The sequence below is a fragment of the Sus scrofa genome, chromosome 7, assembly GCF_054392235.1.
Source record: "Sus scrofa isolate SSC_HxYL_T2T_F1_AM1 chromosome 7, Sscrofa_HxYL_maternal_Yorkshire_Landrace_v2.0, whole genome shotgun sequence".
Taxonomy (NCBI): Eukaryota; Metazoa; Chordata; class Mammalia; order Artiodactyla; family Suidae; genus Sus; species Sus scrofa.
In genome coordinates this window covers 33723468-33740980 of record NC_139389.1, presented here as the reverse complement: position 1 = coordinate 33740980, position 17513 = coordinate 33723468, and the positions used below count along the sequence as shown (strand labels likewise).

The window sequence follows — 17513 nt, the reverse complement described above, 5'->3', positions numbered from 1 at the left end:
TGCTAACTCAGAGAATTTCTCTGATTGGCTGAATACGGCAGGGGTCTCCCCCACCCCAGTCTCCGTTTTCTTCCTCCTTTGCTTTCTTCCTTTACCCGCCCCCCCGCAACGCACACACCAACCAAGACTTATTTGGTTAAAACACCAGAGGGCCATGGTCCTCCATGGGGGGCTGGTCCTGGGACTCCACATCTTGATGACCCTCCTGAGTCCCCAGAAAGCTGGGGCCATCAAGGGTAAGTGCTGAGAGTGCTGGGCGAGGAGAGCAGATTTAGGGCGACAGGTTACAGGGTTACAAGCCAGATAGGACAGAGCGTGAACTCTTCCTCTGGTTTATGGGTAACTGCCTTTACCAAGAGATCCCCCATCCCTCTCACCTCTATCAAGTCTGCCCTGGACCTAAAATACAGGTGCAGCTCAGCCCAGCCACACGAGCCTCACGTTCAGGCTTTTGCAAGTTCAAGTGGCTCCTCATTCCTCCCTCCTTTCTGAGACTCAAGCCTCCATCCTACTGCTGCCCAGCACCCTGATTTCTCTACCACTTCCTGGCTTAGAGCCTGTGCCCATCCAAGTCCAGTTCTCCTGCCGAATTTATCACCATGTCGATAGGTAGCTCTTTATTCCTTTATCCCGCTCTAGACATGAGCTCCTTGTCTGTGGGGTCTACAGCTGGTTTGTCTGTATTTCCTCGGGGCTCAGAGTAGTCCCTTATCAACTATGGCACAAATAATTTCATAGAATTAAAAAGCAATCTTGCTGATTAACACCTAACCCCTAATTTCTAGCAAACTGAGCCTCAGTTATGGGAAGAGGCACGTTTGATCATGAGGCTCTGAGACAGAAGAGGTAGGACTTGAACCTTGAACTTCCGACTCCTTTTCCATCGCTCTCTGCAATACCTCGGGCTGCCTTTTTCTATCCCTTTGGTCTCTGGGTCACAAATCTTAATTCTCACTCCTGCATGTTTTCCTTCGCACCCACCTACACGGCATCTCTGGGCCCACAGCTCCCTTGCTGCTCCTATCCGGAATTATTTTCTCCTCATCCCACCCTTGTACCCTTTCATCTCACACACAGGACCCAGTAGCACAGCCAGAGGAGGATGCTCACAGCCAAGGTGTAGCTCTGGGAATCCCAAGCGTGAGTTTGGGCAGCCTCTGGTCTCCCAGCCAGTATGCCAGGCTGCTCCCATGCCTCTGTGTTTCCCTCCACCCCCTCCTTTCCACCCCCAGCAACACGTCCACTCTGCAAGGACTAACTCAGTGTCAGAAGAGGACTCTGCGCTCCGTGCAGAAACTCAACACGTCTCATGTCCCGAGACCGACATTTTTCTTTTCTCCCCCTGACCCTGAACTCACCCGACACAGCTGACCACATGGGCTCCTATGGACCAGCCTTCTACCAGTCCTATGACGGCTCGGGTCAGTTCACCTACGATTTCGATGGGGAGCAGCTCTTCTCCGTGGACCTGAAGAAGAGGGAGGCTGTGTGGCGTCTGCCTGAATTCAGCAACTTCGCCGACTTTGACCCGCAGAATGGGCTGAGAGGCATTGCACTGATCAGAGCCCATCTGGATGTCTTGGTGGAGCGCTCCAACCATACCAGAGCCACCAATGGTATGTATGGGGCCGTTCCGCTGTGCCCTCTCCCCGGCAGGCAGGGGAGGCCCAGAGAAGCCCCCTCCCCACCTCACAGACCTCTATTCGCTCCGGGGCACCACTCCCAGAATCTGTGACTGTTGTGCTCAGCCCCTTTCTTTCCCAGGAAGGTTCTAGATCTTCTCACATTCGCTCAGCAGCCTCTTCCCCTTGAGGAAGGACCCCTCCCACCCGGGCTGCCCCTCAGGGACCTGGTAGATAAGGAGGCCCTGGTGCCCCCTCCGCCCTCAATCTCTTCTCCCTCCCGCCCCCCAGCACCTGCCCCGTAGTCCCCATCCCAGATGGTTCCCTGCCCACAGAAGCCTAGAGAGGGAAACATCCCTCAACCCCAGCCCTAAAAAGGCCCAGCCATACGATAAAGCTCTGGGATTCTGGGCCCTGTTCCTCCTAGTGCCTCCAAGGGTGACCGTCCTCCCCAAGTCCCCTGTGGCGCTGGGCCAGCCCAACGTCCTCATCTGCATCGTGGACAACATCTTCCCCCCTGTCATCAATATCACTTGGCTGCACAACGGCCAGACGGTCACCGAGGGGGTGACCCAGACCAGCTTCTATGCCCAGCCCGACCACTCGTTCCGGAAGTTCCACTACCTGACCTTCGTGCCCTCGGCAGGCGACTTCTATGACTGCAAAGTGGAGCACTGGGGCCTGGACGAGCCGCTCTTTACGCACTGGGGTACGGAGCCCACCCTTCCCAGAACCCCCGTTGGGAATGCCTTTGTGGTGCCTCTCACCCTCTGTTTCTCTCCCAGAGCCCCAGGTGACTATGCCGCTGCCAGACACCACAGAGACCCTGGTCTGTGCCCTCGGCCTGGCGCTTGGCCTGGTGGGCTTCCTCGTGGGCGTCACCCTTATCATCACAGGCAGACGCCGGTCCAGCTCCCCCAGGTGCAGAGACCTGGGAGTCTCTTGGGAGGAAAGCGGGTGCCTCAGCCCAGGATGAGGGTGGAGGATAAGAGATTCTGTGGGGAGGAGCCAGGTCACCGACGAGTGGTCTCCAGGGAATAGAAGAGCAGAGGGGAGGGGAGGGGGTCCGTTCTGAGGGAGGGGGTCAGGGATGGGATCCCAGAATTGTGAGCTTAAACAGCTTGCTCATATGGTTTTTGCCACTTTAGGTGATGATCCTTCTGAGAGGCTGGGATGTGAGAGAGACCCTCCGCCCCAGCTTCCTCGCAAGTTTCTGACAGCCCGGAATACTTGGCTCCACCATCCACCAAGTGCATCCCGGCAGAGCTGCCTTTCAGTGGCATCAACCTGTAGCCTAGACGCCTCCTCCTTTTTTGGCCCCAGTACTCATGGCAGGACTTCTGGGGGAGCACCAACTAGCTCCCCTCCCCACCTCCAATATGCACTCTTGCTCCACCCAAAGTCCCCTGCTAGCTGCAGTAAAATTTTAAACAGTGTTTGTACTGTATGCATTTTGCCGGGTCTTGGTGAGCTCTCCCAGGGTGTCAGGGATGCTGGGATCTGGAGGAGGGGATTCAGGGTGACGATCGCTGAGCCTGACCAGTGTGCTGGGAGTTATGCCGTCATTCCCAGGCCAGTCCAGCTATGTCTTGCTCCCTTTGACTCATCACGTGGGTCTCCTTGTGCATGACTTGTGAACAGGCCATTTCTCATGACATGTATGTCCTGAGTTCAGATTTGTCCCAAAGGGATGTAGAGTCCTGCACAGCACCAGCAGAGGAAAGGTTTGTGCCAGTTCCACTCTTGTCCCAATTTTCTCTGCAATGAAGAGGCCATTGGTATCCAGCCATAATCTACAAGGTGTCTCCCAGTCACCACTTAAAATCACCACTTAAAAACAGGAGTTCTCTTGTTGCGCAGCAGGTTAGGGGTCTTGGTTGTCATGGCCGCGGCAGGGATCAGTCCCTGGTCTGGGAATTTCCACATGCTGTGTACAAGGGCGACCAAAAAAACAAAAACAAAAACAAAAATTTTTTAAATTAAGTGGAAATGCAAGTGACTGCCCACACTTGGGAAAGTGCCCATCTCGGTCCAAAGTACTGTGACCAGGGGACCAGGATCCTACAGAGCAAGCATGGCAGCTGGGCACCCACCTCTGAGGTGAGGAGCCAGGTCGTTGTCAGAGGAAGAAGAGGTTCTGAGAAGACACAAGATATGTCTGTCCCCAGCGTGCCCTGATCTCTGCTGATCTTTTACTTAAAAGTTAACAGGATGCATTCTTGGAACGGTGTTTCTCCGATCTCTGTCTTGGTGTTTAATAAAATCATAAAAGTGTCTCCTTTCGACCAGAAGCTTCTTTTTTCCACTATGCATACATTACCCAGAAGCTACTGGAAGCAAAAAACATGCAAGGACGATGGAGCAATTCCAGATCTTTCAGGTTCGTATAGCTGCCCTCACACTCACATTGTTTTCTTCTAGTCTTAAAGTAAATTGCCTCAAACTTTAAAAACAAAATTAAAAAAAAAAAAGCCAGGCCGCACCTGTGGCATGTGGAAGTTCCACCCCAGGCTAGGGGGTTAAAGCAGAGCTGCAGCTTCTGGCTGACACCACAGCCACAGCAACTCAGGATCCGAGCAGCATCTGTGACCTACACCACAGCTCAGAGCAACGCCAGATCCTTAACCCACTGAGCAAGGCCGGGGATGGAACGCACATCCTCCTGAATACTAGTCAGGTTCGTAACCTGCTGAGCCACAAGGGGAACTCCCCAAAACCTTTCTTTTTGCATTCTTTTTTTTTTTTAACATGCAGCCTGGTATGTAGCAGTTTGATGTGGGATTTCAATTCCCAGAACAGAGATTGAACACAGGCCGCACAGGTGAAAGTGTCAAATTCTAACCACTAGACAACCAGGGATCTCCCTTGTCCTCCCACATTCTTTTTTTTTTTTTTTTTTTTTTAGGGCCACACCCTCGGCATATGGAAGTTCCCAGACTAGGGGTCAAATCAGAGCTACGGCTGCCGGCCTATACCACAGCCACAGAAACAAAGGATCTGAGCTTCATCTGTGACCTACACCATAGCTCACGGCAATGCCAGATGGCTGACCCGCTGAGCAAGGCCAGGGATGGAACCCACAGCCTCATGGATACTACTTGGATTCATTTCCACTGCACTATGATGGGAACTCCTGCTTTGGCATTCTTGATTTGACTTCTTTCAGTCTCTTTTAGAATAGATGTTCAGGAGTTCCCACTGCGGCTCAGTGGTAATGAACCCAACGAGTGTCCATGAGGATGAGGGTTCCATCCCTGGCCTTGCTCAGTGGGTTAAGGATCCAGCATTACTGAGAGCTGGGCCCTAAAAAAAGAAAAAGAAAATAGACGTTCAATAGTCACCTCCTCTTCTATATTTTCAAACTCTTCTTTGCAAGTCCTTACTACAGATAATAAACATATCATCTAGATCATATACTGAGAACATTAAATCCCCTGTCTGTCCTATAACCCACCCCCCCCAACTCCTGCAAGCTTCTCACAGTCACTCTCTCTATAAGAGGATTCTCCATGGGCTGTCTCCAGATCCCCTCTGCCAATCCACTCTCTTTCTTACAATTTTATCTTTAACAAAGTTATTTTATACACATAATTTATCTTTTTACTACTTTTTTTTTTTTTAGGACTGCACCTATGGCATGTAGAAGTTTCCAGACTAGGGGTTAAATCGGAGCTGTAGCTGCCGGGCTGTGACACAGTCACGCAGGATCTGAGCCACATCTGCAACCTACAGTACAGCTCAGGGCAATGCCAGATCCTTAACCCACTGAGTGGAGACCAGGGTTCGAACCTGGCTTCTCATGGATCCTAGTCGGGTTCGTTACCACCGCGCCATGACAGGAACTCCCATTTGCACCTATTGTTAATGAAACACAAGTTGTCTCATAATACAGCCAGCTCCGCACTATACAGTCAGGTATTCTGTCAATTTTAGTTTCGGATAAAACTCCTAGAACCTTTGGTCTGCTTTAGCCTTAACTCGCTGCCCTCAATGAGACTGTGTCCTGCTGGGACCACCCCTTGCCATCCTCGTCAGGATTTACCCGTCCTCACCCTTCGTGTTGGACCTCCTGTCTTCTTGTATCCAACTAGACCACCAGTTTAGGAATTACCCGGGAGATGTTACTGCTCCCAACCGTGTCATTCATGAGGCTCCCCCTTTCAGACTTTCTTTCTCATTTAGAATAGTCTCTAAATTCCCGACTGGCCAAGGCTCTCCAACCTCACCCTCCTCCTCTCTTGCTTCCTTCATTAAGCCACAGCCAACTCATCACCCACCCATAACTTCTGTGTTAAAAATTCAGGGGCTCTCCCCATCAGCTCTACTAAACAACCCGCGCCCCGCCACAGACCCCCACGCCCCCCACTTCCCTACCCGCCATCCCTCCTGATCACATGACCCTATGTAAGTTTAAGGACAGCAGCCTTTCCCACAAGGGAGCCCTTCCTGTCAGGCTTTCTCTCCTTCTTCCACCTCCTGGGTCACGGCTGCTCCCAATGACGTGGCTCCACCCCTAAGTTTGACTCGATCCCAAGTGGAGGCTCCAAGCCTGAGGAAACCTGTCTCCTGAGGAGAGTCCTTGGCGTCTCTGCCCCCTGAAAGCCTTCTGCTGCCTCATCCCCAGAGCCCCAGCCACTCCTGAGACCTGGTGGGACACTCAGTGGTCTTGCATCCCTTCCCTCGGGCCTGCAGCATCCAGCTCCGCTCCAGACACAAGTTGGTACCATGATGTCTGGAAGACGGCAGTTACTCAATAAATGTTTAAACACCGGACTGACTGAAGAGTAAAATGTAGTCCACTCAGCTCTCAAATTCCTTGAAGACATGCCCAAATAAAGAAAAATTTTAGAAACTTTCTGCTCTCACTGGCCCTATTGCTTTTATTATCATTATCTTTCATGTATTGAGCACTTCCAGTGGGTCAAGTACCAAAGACAGTTGTCAAATCTGTTAGTCTGCACACTTACAATGAAGCGCACCTGCTGAGTCCCAAACTCTTCCATGAAACTCGAACTTCTGAAGAATGTGAATAACTTAATCAAAGACAAATCAATACAAGAAATATTTTCCTTCTAAAACATAGTTTAATATGGAGAAGGAAATGCCAAACATATGTATGTCATTTTTTTATAGAGTAATCTGCTTTTCAAAAGCGATATGCCATGTTTGGTAATAGCAAATATTGGAAACGTGTTCAGTAAGAATGGAATTGTTGAAAGAGCGATGGTGCATCCTCACAGTGGAGAAACATAAAGCTGTTAGAAAGAATGTGGAGCTCTTTGAACTGATAGGCAGGGATTCCCCAGGACGTGGTAGAAAATGCAAGATACAAAAGAATGTAGCATGCGCTACTTTTTTTTTTTTTTTTTTTTTTGGTCTTTTTGCCATTTTCTTGGGCCGCTCCCTCAGCATATGGAGGTTCCCAGGCTAGGGGTCGAATGGGAGCTGTAGCCATCAGGGCCACAGCAACGAGGGATCCAAGCCGAGTCTGCAACCTATACCACAGCTCACGGCAACGCCGGATTGTTAACCCACTGAGCGAGGCCAGGGATCAAACCTGCAACCTCATGGTTCCTAGTCGGATTCATTAACCACTGAGCCACCACGGGAACTCCAGCATGTGCTACTTTTGGGGTTAAAAAAAATTTTTTTTGTAGTTTGCAAAAAGCTACACTGAAAAGATAAGCCAAAAATTGTTTTTCTAACAAGAAGGGGGGCGGGGGTGGGGTTAGAGCCGAGGAATGGGTTCGGGACAACGAGGATAAAAGTGAGTATTGTCTTTTGCAATATATAAATGCTGTACAATTTTTATAAACATTGAACAAAAGAAACCATAAAATTTAAAACAAACAGAAACAACCAAACCGGGAGGAGAAAAGAATTAACTCATATTAGCAAACAGTACTATAATAGTCTCAGTGGGCTATATTCTAAGAATAAAAAGCACTGTTTAAAGTGTTGAGGGTCATTCAGTAGTTTTATCATTAATAGTAATATTGAATTATTATTTTGAAAATAGGTTATATATATTATAGGATAAAGCAACTCAGTAATTACCAGTGTAATGTATTTGGGAACCACGATTTTTGTTTATAAAAAGGAATGAAAAAAGTAGCTAAATTAAAACACTAATATTAAATTTGAATTGGAAATATCAACTTTAATGATAAATATATATGTGTATATATGTATACACACACATATATGTGTACAAATATATTCTATTATATATGTAGATACATGGAAACCACAATAAATGAAAAAAAACAATGGAAGCAGTGGTACTTCAGGAGCAATGGGCATCCCTTGAGCACAGATTGTGGTTTCTTACTACCATTACCCAATGAAAGCACTTTTTTTCGTGTGTGTGTCTTTTTGCCTTTTCTAGGGCCGCTCCCATGGCATATGGAGGTTCCCAGGCTAGGGGTCTAATCGGAGCTGTAGCCACCGGTCTACACCAGAGCCACAGCAACGAGGGATCTGAGCCATGTCAGCAACCTACACCATAGCCCACGGCAATGCTGGATCCTTAACCCACTGAGCAAGGACAGGGATCCAACCCGCAACCTCATGGTTCCTAGTCGGATTCGTTAACCACTGAGCCACGATGGGAACTCCTGAAAGCACTTCTTAGAGAAGTGACCTATCTCAGGTCTGGGCCTGGGAAAGTCCAAAGCGAGCTTGTTTCAGAAAACAAGAAAGTGCTCAGGAAAAATCAATATTGTAAAAATGGCCATACTACCCAAAGCAATCTACAGATTCAATGCAATCCCTATCAAATTACCCAGGATATTTTTCACAGAACTAGAACAAACAATCCAAACATTTATATGGAACCACAAAAGACCCAGAATCGTCAAAGCAATCCTGAGAAACAAAAACCAAGCAGGAGGCATAACTCTCCCAGACTTCAAGAAATACTACAAAGCCACAGTCATCAGAACAGTGTGGTACTGGTATCAAAACAGACAGACAGACCAATGGAACAGAATAGAGAACCCAGAAATAAACCCTGACACCTATGGTCAATTAATCTTTGACAAGGGAGGCAAGAACATAAAATGGGAAAAAGAAAGTCTATTCAGCAAGCATTGCTGGGAAACCTGGACAGCTGCATGCAAAGCAATGAAACTAGAACACACCCTCACACCATGCACAAAAATAAACTCAAAATGGCTGAAAGACTTAAATATACGACAGGACACCATCAAACTTCTAGAAGAGAACATAGGCAAAACACTCTCTGACATCAACATCATGAATATTTTCTCAGGTCAGTCTCCCAAAGCAATAGAAATTAGAGCAAAAATAAACTCATGGGACCTAATCAAACTGAAAAGCTTTTGCACAGCAAAGGAAACCCAAAAGAAAACAAAAAGACAACTTACAGAATGGGAGAAAATAGTTTTGAATGATGCAACGGACAAGGGCTTAATCTCTAGAATATATGAGCAACTTATACAACTCAACAGCAAAAAAGCCAATCAATCAATGGAAAAATGGGCAAAAGACCTGAATAAACATTTCTCCAAAGATATACAGATGGCCAGCAAACACATGAAAAAAATGCTCAACATCATTGATTATAAGAGAAATGCAAATCAAAACTACCATGAGATACCACCTCACACCAGTCTGAATGGCCATCATTAATAAGTCCACAAATAACAAGTGCTGGAGGGGCTGTGGAGAAAAGGGAACCCTCCTGCACTGTTGGTGGGAATGTCAACTGGTACAGCCACTATGGAGAACAGTTTGGAGATACCTTAGAAATCTATACATAGAACTTCCATATGACCCCACAATCCCACTCTTGGGCATATATCCGGACAAAACTCTACTTAAAAGAGACACATGCACCCGCATGTTCATTGCAGCACTATTCACAATAGCCAGGACATGGAAACAACCTAAATGTCCATCAACAGATGATTGGGGGGAGTTCCCATCGTGGTGCAGTGGTTAACGAATCCGACTAGGAACCATGAGGTTGCGGGTTCGGTCCCTGCCCTTGCTCAGTGGGTTAATGATCCGGCGTTGCCGTGAGGTGTGCTCTAGGTTGCAGACGCGGCTTGGATCCCGAGTTGCTGTGGGCTCTGGTGTAGGCCAGCGGCTGCAGCTCGGATTCAACCCCTAGCCTGGGAACCTCCATATGCCGCGGGAGCGGCCCAAGAAATAGTTAAAAAGACAAAAAACAAAAACAAAAACAAAAAACAGATGATTGGATTCAGAAGATGTGGTATATATACACAATGGAATACTACTCGGCCATAAAAAATGACATAATGCCATTTGCAGCAACATGGATGGAAATAGAGAATCTCATACTGAGTGAAATGAGCCAGAAAGACAAAGACAAATACCATATGATATCACTTATAACTGGAATCTAACCAGCACAAATGAACATCTCCTCAGAAAAGAAAATCATGGACTTGGAGAAAAGACTTGTGGCTGCCTGATGGGACGGGGAGGGAGTGAGAGGGATCGGGAGCTTGGGCTTATCAGACACAATTTAGAATAGATTTACAAGGAGATCCTGCTGAGTAGCATTGAGAAATTTGTCTGGATACTCATGTTGCAACAGAACAAAGGGTGGGGAAAAAAATGTAATTGTAATGTATACATGTAAGGATAACTTGATCCCCTTGCTGTACAGTGGGAAAAAAAAAAAAAAGAAAGTGCTCAAAGACTACCAGAGCCATGTCAAAAGAAAAAAGCAGGAGTTCCCATTGTGGCTCAGTGTAAAAAAACCCCACTAGTATCCACGAGGATGTGGGTTCAATCCCTGACCTACCCATGATCCAGTGTTGCCTCGAGCTGCAGTGTAGGTAGCAGATGCAGCTCAGACAGATCTGGCGTTGCTGTGGCTGTGGTGTAGGCAGGCAGCTGCAGCTCGGATTCGACCCCTAGCCTAGGGACTTCCACACACGGCAGGAAAAAAAAAAAAAAGAAAAGAAAAGAAAAAAGAAAAAGCAGCCAGCAAGAAGGGGTTCCCATTGGCCAAATTTGGAAAAATTTGAGCATCAAAAATATTTTCTATACACCACCTAAATATATTGATTGTATAAAAATCCATGAGTCCTTAATGATAATCAAATCAAGATAAAACCAAAAAGCAACAACAACACTTTCCTATCACCGCTGGATATGCTACTCTATTCCTAACAAAGAAAATTGGTACCGAAAGCAAACAAGCATATATCCTGACTTTTCAGAAGGTCTCTATAGTTCTCCTGATGAGAAAATTTCTTCCTTTCAGATGACTGCCAGGTAGGACATAAGAGAATTATAAAGTCAGCATTTTGTAACCCTAACAAGATAGTTAATTAAGGGAACGCATCAAGAAGTTAGGAGAACAGGTAGTGGGAAACTAGAATCACACCATGCCAAAGCATCACGCCCAGAGAGTGTGAACCCACCCATCCAACGTGGCCTCGCCAATAATGAGATGACAAGACAGTCATCATATGCTGCTGCTGCTTTTTTTTTTTTTTTTCTTTTTCAGCCGCACCCAAGGCATATGGAAGTTCCCAGGCCAGGGGTCGAATCCAAGCCATAGCTGCAGCAATGCCAGATCCTTAACCTGCTGTGCCCAGTGGGAACTCCCATCCTGTGATGCTTGGTGAGATGAAAAAATATGAAGATGGTTTGTAATTTTGTACTTTTACTTATGTTTGAGATGTTTGTTGTCAATTTCAATCAGAAAACAGAGAAGAGCAATAAAAACTAATAAGAATTGGGGTTTTTTTAAATAAGGTACAAAGTTTCCAAAATCTTACAAAACCATGTGCTTTTTATTCCTGATCTATCATGTCTCTCACCCTTTTTTTTTGTCCTTACACAGTCTGTACAGGCTGAGCTATCCCCCTCCCCCACTTTCCTTTCATGGCCCCTGTGCACCTGGTCATAGCCCCATCTCCTTCACATCCACCTGCTACAGCCTGGTTCCCATAGGCCTCTTGCTTCATAAAGGTCCAGTCACAAAGCCAAGCCTGAAGGAAGGTTAGGAGGGATGGCAGGTGTGAATTGTCACCATTCAGATATTACTCAGTGATATCACTGAGTGAAAATCCCTCAAAGCAAATACTTGCCACTCAGCCTGGTTCCTCTTCACCAGCAAAAGTCATCACTGGGAATTCCCTCACCTGTACTTATGGAACAAGGTCATTTCATTTCTTCTTTTGCGTCTTCACACTTCCTAATATTTCTTCAGCTAAGATCAATTTGGTTGGGCTCAATGAAAAAAATTAGTCTTCTACAGCAGGGTGACATCTTCGGCAGAAGCTACATTAAGAAAAATATTGATAGGAGTTCCCGTCGTGGCTCAGTGGTTAATGAACCTGACTAGTATCCATGAGATCTCAGATTCCATCCCTGGCCTTGCTCAGTGGGTTAAAGATCCGGCATTGGCATGAGCTGTGGTGTAGGTCACAGAAGAAACTCGGATCCTGAGTTGCTGAGGCTGCTACAGCTCCAATTCTACCCCTAGCCTGGGAACCTCCATATGCTGCTGCAGGAAAAGAAAAAGACAAAAAAAAAAAAAAAAGATATTGATAGATCAATAGATGATAGACACATAGATATAGACAGACAGATGTGTGTGTGTGTGTGTGTGTGTACCTCCAGCCTTATTCTCCAGTTCCGGTTGGGTGGAGTTAAAAATATCTGAATTTTTTTTTTCTAAACTTCCCTTCTGAATTCCTTTTTTGCTTATACCTAGAATATAAACAGAAACATGAGCATGAAAGAAAGAATATAAACCTTGAAATCAGCATTACCCTGTCTCATCAGCTCTGATTTTATGCACATTAAGTTAGTTTCCTTGGGAGTTCCCGTCGTGGCACAGCAGAAATGAATCTGACTAGGAACCACAAGGTTGTGGGTTCGATCCCTGGCCTTGCTCAGTGGGTTAAGGATCCAGCGTTGCTGTGAGCTGTGGTGTAGGTCACAGACGTGGCTCAGATCTGGCGTTGCTGTGGCTCTGGTATAGGCTGGCAGCGTAGGTCCAATTAGACCCCTAGCCTGGGAACCTCCACATGCCGCAGGTGTGGCCCTAAAAAGACAAAAGACAAAAAAAAAAGTGGTTTCCTCATCTCTAAAATAGGAATAATCAGACACATGTGATAGGGATATTACATGGACTAGAGATCACTATGAAAAGTGCTATGAAGTGTTCCCTGGTGGCTTAGCTGGTTAAGGATCCAGCGTTGTCATTGCTGTGGTTCAGATCACTGTTGTGGCGTGGGTTCAGTCCCTGGCCAGGAAACTTCCACATGCTGCGGGCATGGCTGAACACACACACACACACACACACACACAAGTGCACATGACAATGCCTGGCAGATAACCCAGTAAGGGTCAGTAGGTGTCAGTCTCCTGGCTGTCCCCTTCTCACTCGGCTTCCCCGGAACCTGCAGAAACAAGGTCCTCTCTGTTTCGTTTTCCACCTGGCTCCGAAGCAGGCCTGCACCACTGCTCCCACCCAAAACTGCTCTCTGAACTTGCCTCTCAACCTCAAGCATCTCCTTCAGTTGCTCATCATTCTTTCCTGCACTGGGTTATTCCTTCTGGCCAAACCCCAGGTTAAACGGCAGTGGGGCGCTGCAAGGTCTATTTGTGAGATGAAAGGAAACAATGAAAGTGCGTAGTACCGGGGATCCGCCTGAGGGGCGGGAGATGGATTCAAGAACAGCATATCAGTGGGCTGGGTCATTGTGGAGTCCGGTCCAGAACGGGATGCAGAATTTTAAGGGGACATCTAGACAAAAGTTCATGGCCAGTATCAGCACCAGGGCACTGACTAAGCCCCAGGGAACTGGGGGCCAAGTTAGGAGAGTTCCTTATAGAAGACAGAAGGGGCAACCAGGTACCCACGCGGGAGCCAAAGACATAGGGTCTTGGGTGGCGCTTGTTCTTTCTCAAATCCAGATCGTAGAACACTACGTCGCGGTAACCATGGATCTGGGAGAAGAGCCATCTCCACTTCCCATCCAAGAGCACTGAGGTTCACTCTGCTAGAGATACAGGACTTCCTGACCAGGTATAACTTTCATCCTGTTAATAATTTTTCAGATTTCATTTCCCTGGGGTTACTTAGTACGTTGAGTTAAAAGCATACAAGCAAACTTAGAAAACTGCCTTTTTTTTTTTTTTTAAGGAAGAGGAAAAAAAAAGGACAAAATTATGAAATTATCTCCTTTTGTATAACAACTCTGGATGAGAAGCAAAAACTAGGCAGGAGGTCGGCTAACAATCATTTTTGGAGGAGCTCAGTGTCTTGTGTCTCTACCACCTACCTCTATGGGGAAGCCACATTTTTTTTCTTTTAGGGGCATATCCGAGACATATGGAGGTTCCCAGCCTAGGGGTTGAATAGCAGCTGTAGCCACCAGCTTACACCACAGCCACAGCAACACCAGACCCGAGCCACATCTGCAACCCACACTGCAGCTTATGGCAATGCCAGATCATTAACACACTGAGCGAGGCCAGGGATCGAACCTGCATCCTCAGGGATACTAGTTAGATTCGTTTCCACTGAGCCATGATGGGAACTCCCAGGAAGCCAGTTCTAATACATACATTGTAGAGACAGAAGAGGAGAAAGTAGTCATGGATTAGCTGCTGTTAACACTTTCAGAGTTCCCGTCATGGCTCACTGGTTAAAGAATCTGACTAGGAACCATGAGGTTTGTGGGTTCGATCCCTGGCCTTGCTCAGTGGGTTAAGGATCCGGCATTGCCATGAGCTGTGGCGTAGGTTGCAGACTCGACTTGGATCCCAAGTTGCTGTGGCTCTGGTGTAGGCCGGCGGCTACAGCTTTGATTTGACCCTTAGCCTGGGAACCTCCATATGCCACAGGAGCGGCCCTAGAAAAGGCAAAAAGACAAAAAAATTTTTTTTCATAGTCTCAGAAATTATAATGGCAACTGACTCTGAGGTCTGATGGTTACAGCTGATGGCACTTTAGTCACACTCTTTTCAAACAAACACCTGGCAAAAATTCTTACTGGTGAAAAATAAATCCCTTTCCTCCTCCAACCTCCAATCAAATATTAGCTTACCTGACAAGATCAAGAGTGTCCTCATTTGGCAAACACATGTGAGAAGCATTTTACTATGTATAAATATTTACTTGCTGTACAGAGGCACAAAAATGCTTGGTTTGGCAAGGATGCTGGGCTCATCTTCCTTTTACAAGGAGCTATTCTTATCTTGGTCACCTCAAGTTAAGGTGAAGCCTCATTGGAGAAGACAAGCCCAGGAAAGGAGGTTTACTGGCATGGTAGGGTGGCGGCAGGGCATGAGGAAGCAGGAGATCGAAGGACCCCTGAGACAAAGTGTATAACTGGAAAAACATGGTCTTTGAAACCAATGATTTAGGCCAAGTTGATATACGATTCCGCACCTCTGCTTTTTCTTCTCTTCTTTCTTTTTAGGGCCGCACCTGTGGCATAAGGACGTTCCCAGGCTAGGGATCGAATCAGAGCCATAGCCACTGGCCTGCGCCACAGCCACAGCAACATGGGATTCGAGCCGCATCTGCGACCTATGCCACAGCTTGCGGCAACGCCAGATCCTTAACCCACTGAGCGAGGCCAGGGATCAAACCCACAACCTCGTGGGTCCTAGTTGAATTCTTAACCCCCTGAGCCACAACGGGACTCCTCTGTTTGCTCTTCCATTGAGCGGGTATGACAGAATGTAATGCTCAGGAGTTGAATGCTATCAGAATCGTGAGTTGAAGTGTGTGACGTGACAAGCGTAGGTCCCCAACAATAAAGCCTGGTGTACATTAGCTCTGTCTTCCTACGTGTCCAAAGTGGTGATAATGTCCCCTGCTCACAAGGCAACCACCCATCCCAATTTTCCCAGGATGTTCCCAGTTTAACCACCAAAGGTCTCACATCCCGGAAAGCTCCTCCAGGGCCAACGCTGGGTGGTTGTTTACCCCACACTTACCCCACTTTGATGATATGCCCCTTTCAAACCTCAGCCCCAGGCCTGCCCAGCCCTAAGTCAGGGCTGATGAAACTCCTTTTGGGATCTGTGCTGGGGCCCTGGAATGGGTATAAGTGTGTCATCTCCGTTTATACTTATATTTAAACCAATTCCAGGCACCGGGCAGGTTAAGGACATAAAGAATAAGACACAGCCCCTACCTCACAAAGGAGCTGGGGGAGACAGGTATGTACATGGGGACAAAATTAAGGAGGAGGTGAAGTGTGAACTGAAATGCAAAGCCATCAGTCTAATTGTGTGGGGAGGGGAGGGTGGTTCCTCCAAGGTTAGTGAGCAGAAGAGCCATACAGACAGCCATTGTGATGGGCGCAGTCACAATGCTAGACACTCCTGCTGGAGTCTGGAGACAGGGGAGTGGTTGAAGGAGAGGGTCTGGGACACAGTTGGAAGCTCAAGGACATTCCTTGGAAGATGTATGTGGATGTGTCACAGCGGATGGGGGGAGAGTCAGGAAAGTCTTCGTAGCAGAGGTAACAAGTTGTTCTTGGAGATTAGACAGGATTTGCTGATGGAGGAAAGAGTTTATTCCGGGCAGAGAGAACAGCGTGTGCAAAGGTCCTGTGGCAATAAGCAGTATGGGAGCATCTGGGACGGCCTCTCTTTTGCTCCGAGTTGAGCACAGAGTTCAAGGAAGGGTGAATGAAGGATATAACCTTATGGGGGTAACAAAGGCTAGAGAGGGGCCCTGTAGGCCTTGCAAAGGAGTTCAGACCCTAAAGGTAATAAGCAATATGACCAGGTTTATTTTGCTACAGGGTCTCTCTGGCAGCAACAGTGTGAGGAGTGGATTCGATAGAAATAGGATTGTGCCTAGAAGACTAGGACAAAGCGAGTGGTGACAGTCCAGCCTAAGGGGGCACTGAGAGGAGAGAGCCACAAGGAAGGCTCAGCAGGTCTCAATGGCTCAACAAAGAAGGGAGAGCGAAGGGGGAGAACTGTGGGCAGATCACCAGCCTCTGGCTCAAAGGACTGGCAGAGTAATGGTGCATGAGTAACACTGGCTCTGCTACTCATCTACCATAGAACTGTTACTGAATGGTTCTGAGCCTCGGCTTCCTCATCTGTAAAATGGTGATGAGATTATTATGAGGACTTTTTTTTTTTTTTTGTCTTTTTAGGGCAGCACCTGTGGCATAGAGAGGTTCCCAGGCTAGAGGTCAAACTGGAACTACAGCTGCCAGTCTACACCACAGCCACAGCAGCACCAGATCCGAGCCTCATCTGCGACCTACACCACGGCTCAATGCCACGCCAGATCCTTAACCTACGGAGCGAAGCCAGGGATTGAACCCAAGTCCACATGGATACCAGTCAGATTCGTTTCCACTGAGCCACAACGGGAATTCCGAGGACTTAAAGACATTCATACGTGTCTGACACATTAATGAGCTCTGTATGAGTATTGTTACATAAATGGATCTCAGAGGGACATGCTTGGGGAAAAGATGGGCTCCTTACTGGACGCATATCGAGTGCCAGGGTTTGGTAACGAACCTGACTAGTATCCATGAGGACGTGGGTTCAATCTCTGGCCTTGACCGGTAGGTTAAGGATCTGGCGTTGCCATGAGCCGTGGTGTAGGTCACAGATGTGGCTCAGATCCCGTGTTGCTGTGACCATGTTTGTAGGCTGGCAGCTGCAACTCCGATTGGACCCCTAGCCTGGGGACTTCTATATGCCACAGGTGCGGCCCAAAAAGCAAAAATGAAAACAGACTTGGAACTTGGGAGCAAGGTCTAGACAGAGGTGGATTTTGTGAGTGGGAGTTGCCTCCAACTGTGTAAGAAGTAGTGTGCAAATAATGAGAAGAGGACCAAGGAAGATAACATGAGGGGCAAGAACATCTCATGGGAGGCTGAGGCAGAG

General features: G+C 47.4%; 2 protein-coding genes across 6 annotated transcripts in view; both read left to right on the top strand.

The window, feature by feature from the left end:
- TAP1 (transporter 1, ATP binding cassette subfamily B member) overlaps positions 1-17513 on the top strand; it is a 682515-nt gene that overhangs the window by 562870 nt on the left and 102132 nt on the right. The window lies entirely within an intron of this gene.
- Positions 66-3913, top strand: SLA-DOA (major histocompatibility complex, class II, DO alpha). 5 transcript variants are annotated; one of them, XM_084966444.1, is made up of 6 exons: positions 66-236; positions 786-846; positions 1368-1616; positions 2050-2331; positions 2408-2543; positions 2771-3898. In XM_084966444.1, exons 3-6 carry the CDS (start codon positions 1376-1378, stop codon positions 2772-2774), a joined length of 663 nt encoding a protein of 220 aa, XP_084822570.1. In that variant the 5' UTR covers positions 66-236; positions 786-846; positions 1368-1375; the 3' UTR covers positions 2775-3898.

Excerpts from the sequence above, each read along its gene's own strand:
- SLA-DOA (XM_084966443.1), top strand. The coding sequence starts at position 1,310 with ATGTCCCGAGACCGACATTTTTCTTTTCTCCCCCTGACCCTGAACTCA. Across the intron at positions 1,617-2,049 it reads CCATACCAGAGCCACCAATG|TGCCTCCAAGGGTGACCGTC; the intron begins GTATGTATGGGG and ends TGTTCCTCCTAG. Across the intron at positions 2,332-2,407 it reads GCCGCTCTTTACGCACTGGG|AGCCCCAGGTGACTATGCCG; the intron begins GTACGGAGCCCA and ends TTTCTCTCCCAG.